Below are 6395 nucleotides of genomic sequence, written 5' to 3'. Positions count from 1 at the left end.
CCCAATCTTAATTTCCACTTTAGTTAGAGAGAAATATGGCTGACAGCAACTTTGGAACAAAAACCCTTCAAAAAATTGTTTTTTTTTTTTTTTTTTAAGCCTTATAAATGTACACCACTAAACCAATTTTTCATCCCAAATTTTCATTAATTTTTGACCTTCAATATTTCATGATTGGAAAATTCCAAAAATAAAATTTGAAAAATTACAAAAAATCCATTGGAAATTATCTAGTTTAATATTTTCTCCAAAAGAGATTCAGAGGTTCCAAGAAACTTCAAGTTGCACAGAAAAGCCCAACAATGGAAAGATTCCATTGAAAAGGAGGCCCACACCTTTGAATTATTAAGATCCCCCTGACCCAATTAATTAGGGGTCAAGGATATATACTCTTCTCTCCTTTTATTTTCCATTTAGTTAGCATAAAATAGTTAAAATTAATGAGAATAAATTAGATTTAAATTAGTTTGATTTAAAAAAAATATTATTTTATTTTGGATTAATTAAATCTTCTTAGTTATAGCATTGTTGGCAAACTAAGATTTGACCAAGGAAATTCGGCTGAGTTTGGTCAAAAATTAGAAACCTGGTCAAGAGTCACAGAGACTTGTCCTGTATTAAAAAATGACATGTCTCTGACCAAATCATACCAAGTCATTCAAGACTCAGTTGTTTTCCCAAGTCACAACAAAATGACTGATTCTTGTCAAAAATTTGATTCAGCTTTTCTGAATAATTTTTTAACTGAAATATATTTTAATGATGTTAAATGTAATGTGTAAGGTCTTCTACACTGAGTCTATTGACTATTGAATGTATCCATCTAAATTTTAATTAAAAAGATTATGATTTATGACCATGACATTTTCAAGTCAGATCTTATCACTTTCATCCAAGAGACAATGAATGTTGGTCTTCACAAAAAAAATTAAAAGAACAAACACTTTTATTCTATCTTATCTAATTTAATTTATTAATTAATTATCTATTTGGATTGCTTAAGAAAGAATGGAAATGACAGGGGGAAATTTGACATGACTCGTCAGGTTTTGAAGAGGACGAGTCGGGTCAGAATACCTAGTTTTCCAACAATGAGTTATAGCAATAATTAGTTTATTAATATAAAATGATACTTTATATTATTTTAATTACTTAAAATTAGTTTATTATTTCAGGTAATTGGCAAATTATTTAAATAAAATAAAATAAATAGATAATTGATGAATTAGATAACTATTAATTTATTAGTTTTAATTAATTAGAATGTAGGTTCATTAATTAATTTGATTTTTATTAATTGCATGTTTAAATTAAGCATTATTGTATAATTAATAACTAGTTTATTATTAATTTTAAATTATTAATTATGAAGTATCAATTAATTTATATATTCAACACATTATTATTTAATTAAAGCATTAATTATTTTTAATTTCATATTAATATTCCAAAAAAATAAAATAAATCATTAATAATCTCATAAATCTTGTATAATACAATAAAACCTTCAAATTATCTCTAACAACAATCATTAATCGTTTATTCTATAAATAACATTTAAATAGGGATTTTTTCAAGTAAAAAGAGTTTGTCAATTTACTCAATCATTCATTATATAGGCAAAGCAAGATAGGTTTTATCAGGAGGACTATGTGCCTAACACATTTCTGTGTTTATAACTTGACACTTGCCAGTAATATTTGAACAAGACCATACCATTTCGATTCACTTCCTCTCCTAAAATGAGTAATAACAAAGTTCAATAAAAAAAAAAAAATATGGATTAAAGGAAAATGTCCATTGTAAGGCCTGATAAACAACCTTGTTTTAGTGGTCAAACAATTTTAGGTCATGTGGAAGGTTGCTTTAGTCTAAATAACCATTGGATGGTTATTCCCTTTGGATTAGTCATTTGTCAAGCTTCGGATTCAATCTCTATTTTAGTATGGCTCACCCTATTTGAACTTTTACCTTTGAATTTCAATGGTTGAATTGAAGTTACTTAAAGTTGCAAAAGCTAAATTCTCATCTAATCAAGGCTCAAATTTGACAGATGGACGGTGTTGACTTAGACAATCTACATCACTAGAATTTAAGCCTCTAGTGGAATTACCATGTGGATGAAATTTGAGTAGTAAAGAAAAGCCTATCTAGGTTGACCATGTAGGAATCAGTGCCACATTATTAATTAGTTGATAATTTCAACGTAAAAATTTTATTCTCCCTTCCTTTCCATATTCTTTTCAAATTTCTTTTATTTTTTTTTCCCTTTCCATCTATATTTCCCCCCTCCCCCCTTATTTCTTTCCATCTTTCCTTCATATCCATTTTTCTTTCCTAAGTGAAACATGTGGGATACACTTTATGATACGCATGCAATGAACTAACCGTAGCTTAACAGAAGCACCTGATGTACCATACTATGATCTCTCTCTCTCTCTATATATATATAATATTTTTTTTTTTTGGTATTCAACTGCATATTCATGTGCTTTTTGGTGATAATGTGATAATGAATAAGGCCATATTGTTCAATCTATCATTAAAAAAATTATATTTGGAAAAAAATAGAAAATAGACAGATGGTTATTAATTAAATTTAAAATTTATAAAATGGTTAAAAGTTTGGAAAAAAAATAAAATGGACAACACAAAAACTGGCTATAGATATATCCATGTTCAATAAAAAATTTATTAAAGAATTCAAAAATAAAAATTTTGGGATATAGTCAACATACAATACAAGTAATTTAATATAATTAATCAACTTCTAATACAACAAATCCTTATCCCAACTTAATAGGGTCGGCTACATGGATCCAAACTAAGATAGGGAAAAAGAAAAGTAGAAGTTAAGGGAAACAGATTGCTAAGGAACCGGCGCAGTCGGCGCCAAGGAATAATTTCAATTTTTTTGTTATATGTTTTTTGAAAAAGATGACAGGAGAGACTTGCTCTGAGGAAGAGGCTAACGCCCTTGGAGATGGGCAAGTTCCGGATGGTGCTCCTTCCCTCTCTTGAGGGTAGCAACCGTTGATTATTGAGCTCTTGCAAACAGTTTTGGAACCTGATAATAGGGAGAAGATTGTGGATGATGGTGGCGGTGGAAATCCTCATCTCCCTAAATGCTCCTTCTCGACTGTTGTGGGAAGAGGACTTCCTGAGGTGGATGATCTACCTGATCCAATTATGTTGGGTCTAGACCAAGATCATTGTTCCCCAAGAGGCATATGAGGAGAGATTAGAAGGCTTTCTATTTGCTCTTATTGGGAGAACTAATTTCAGGTTTGTCTCCATGGATGCCATTCGTAAGGAGGCGAGAGAGTCCTGGAATCTGAAGGGTAGGGTGGTTTTAGCGCCTATGGGCAAAGGTTTTATCCTCTTTCAATTTGAAACTGAGGCAGACATGGCCTTGATATGGAGAAGGAATTTCATAAAAGTTGAAGGGCAAGTTATTCGTTTTCAGCGTTGGAGACAGGACTTCAGCATCCATGACAAGCATGTCAGTACCAAGTTGGTTTGGATTCGTTTTCCAAATCTTCCACTTGAGTATTGGCATGATAAAATTCTCCTAACGATGGCGAAAGCTACAGGACGGCCGGTGGCCATTGATCGATGCACTCGCAATGCATCTATGGGGAGATTTTCTCGCGTGCAGGTTGAGATGGAATTAGGAGGAAAACGTTTAGAGTAAATTCAGGTCGAACGAAGACAACCAGGCTCTTCTGATTTGTTTTGGTTCAAGCAATCCATAGTCTATGAAGACTCTCTGGGAATCTGAGGGTACTGTAAACGATCGGGGCATAATATGTCTGCCTATAAATTTAGAAAACCTGCTGAAGTAAGGAACCATCCTCAAGTTCCTGGAGCTGTATATGAGGATGAAACAAGGGAAGAGGCTTACGATGATGGGGCTGCTCATATTATTGATGAAGCTAATGCAGTTTTTAGGCCTTCTTTGGGCATTTTCAGGCCAGGCGGTGGTCAAGGGAGAGGTGGCCATGGTGGAAATCCAAGTGAGGTAGGGAGAGATTCCGGTACGCCATTCTTGGAAGGAAATTTGGGTGTTACTAGCCAGCCAATCAGAGAGAGTCCTTCTATGGAGGGAGGGATTTCAAATCTGGTTTTACCAAGTCAAGGCCCGGGTCTAATTCATGTGGTGATTCCTTTAAATAAGGAAAGTGACGTGTGCCCAACCCAGGAAACTTTTCATAAAGCTCAAAACGTTGGACATGGACCCGGGTCATCTAAATCCAGGTCACATATCCAAAATTCAGGCTGTAGGGAGGAAATTGTTCGGACTCTGATTCATCAAGGCGTTCCTTCTTAGCAGGGAGTGACTGTGGAGATGAGAATGACGTTGAACATGTTATTTCTTCCATCTCTCCAAGCTCGCTTCATGAAGGTGCGATAGTGATTCATCATAAGAAAATTGCAGCTGCGGATGCTCTGATTAATGCAGCTGAAAAAACCCATACTGAGGATGGTAGGCACAGGAGGGAGAAGATTTTGGCCAATACGGAGCAGACGAGAAGGTCTGACCGTATAGCCACCGCAAAGAAGTAAGGTATGAAGTTCTTTTTCTGGAATGTGAGAGGTTTTAAAAAAACCTCAGCTCGTATGGCCCTAAAATTTTTTGTAATGGATAAAAATCCAGATTTTCTATGTCTAGCTGAACCCATGATTGATTCATCGGTTTTCCCAGTGAGATTATATGGTAAGATGGGTTTTGAAACAGATATTATATGCAATTCAAGGGTTGGGAAAGATTCAAACCTATGGCTGGTTTGGAGAAAAGATATCCTAAAGCCTACTGTTGTTTCAGCCTCGGAACAACAAATATCTGAGTGTAAATTGGAGAAATAAGATAGTTAGGATCTCTGTGATTCACGCTAGTTGTTTCAGAGCAAATCATAGGGAGTTGTAGACTGATTTAGCTACTGTGTATTCTCCATCTGATCCCTGGATGATGGTGGGGTGATTTTAATGCTTTGTTGGCCTCGCATGAGAAGTGAGGTCCTGGTGCCTTTAATTTGGGGTCTATGGCAAAGTTTGCCATCATGGTTGATGTTTGTCATCTGATTCAGTTGCCTTCCCAGGGTGTGCAATTTACTTGGACAAACAATAGAAGGAGAGGGAATGTGTCAGCCGTTCTGGATAGGGGTTTTTGTAATGAGGCCTAGTTGTCATATTTTCAAGACTGTGCCCAATTTGTTCTTCAAAGAGATTTTTCTGATAATTGTCCATTGTTAATATCTCTGAAGCTTGCCCCAAACCTCCTAACTGCCCATTCCATTTCCATAAATTATGGACGAAAAATGATTCTTTCTTAGGGATGATTGCTGATGCATGGGATCAGAGGACTGTAGGCTCCCCCATGTATGTGTTTACTCAAAAGTTGAAAATATTAAGCCTCTTATTCGTTCTTGGGCCTGGATTACTTTCCCTAACTTTGAAGCTGAGTTGGTCAGAACTAAAGAGGCTCTTTCTTAGATCCAGGACCAGATTGATTCTTAGGGGCTAGATGACAACTTGTTCGGGAAAGAAGCTAACGCTAAGACTGAGTATCTATTAGCTTTAAAAGATCATGAGAAATTGTGGGCTAAGAAAGCTAGAATTAGATGGTTGAAGGAAGGGCACAGGAACTCCAAGTTTTTTCACCTCTGCACAAAAATTAGAAGAGATAAAAATACAATCCGTAGAGTAAAGAAAGGGATGGCTCTTTTGTCTCTGATAGAGCTAGCATTGCGGATTATGTGGTGAATTTTTATGAAGAATTCCATAAAAGTGTCCCTATGGTGGATCATTTAGAGTTACTGGATGCAATTCACTGCTTGATAGATGAAGTGGATCTTTTAAGTCTGGATGCTATCCCTGGAATGGTAGAAATTAAGCGAGTAGTTTGGGACCTGACAGCTCCCCTGGTCCTGATGGATTTCCAGGTTCCTTTTTTCGTCATTGTTGGGAGGTGGTTTCTGAGGATTTCATCTGTGCTGTCAGGTATTTCTTCAGTTTTGGTATCATGCCAGTAGGCATAAATAACTCATTGTTAGCTCTTATTCCAAAGGTGGATGGTACAAATTCCCTGGATAAATTCAGGCCTTTATGTATGGGGAGTTTTCTTTGCAAGGTGATTTCAAAAATATCGGCAACAAGATTATCATTTCTTCTCCCTCGTTTAATCTCTAAAGAGCAAGATGCATTTCAGCATGGGAAGGTCATTCACAACAACATTGCCCTTGCTTTTGAGTTAGCTAATCTCTTATATTCTTCCACTAGAGGAGGTGGAATGGGTGCTAAGATAGACATTCAGAAGGCATTTGATACAATATCTTAGAGTTTTATTTTGCATGTTTTGAGAAGATTTGGATTCACAGAAAAGTGGATTAATTGGA

The 6395-nt window shown here is 35.4% G+C and overlaps 1 protein-coding gene across 1 annotated transcript in view; it reads left to right on the top strand.

Moving 5' to 3' along the window:
* Window positions 1-3694, top strand: part of LOC122092204 (ABC transporter C family member 7-like) — a 7540-nt gene extending 3846 nt beyond the window's left edge. Inside the window, exons 2-4 of the mRNA XM_042662546.1 lie at window positions 2938-3001; window positions 3059-3191; window positions 3286-3694. Coding sequence (XP_042518480.1) covers window positions 2938-3001; window positions 3059-3191; window positions 3286-3694 — 606 coding nt within the window. The remainder of the gene's footprint in view (window positions 1-2937; window positions 3002-3058; window positions 3192-3285) is intronic.
* The last annotated feature ends 2701 nt before the right edge of the window (window positions 3695-6395 follow it).

This window comes from Macadamia integrifolia, chromosome 10 (genome assembly GCF_013358625.1).
Source record: "Macadamia integrifolia cultivar HAES 741 chromosome 10, SCU_Mint_v3, whole genome shotgun sequence".
Lineage (NCBI taxonomy): Eukaryota > Viridiplantae > Streptophyta > Magnoliopsida > Proteales > Proteaceae > Macadamia > Macadamia integrifolia.
This window is presented reverse-complemented; position numbering and strand designations above follow the sequence as displayed.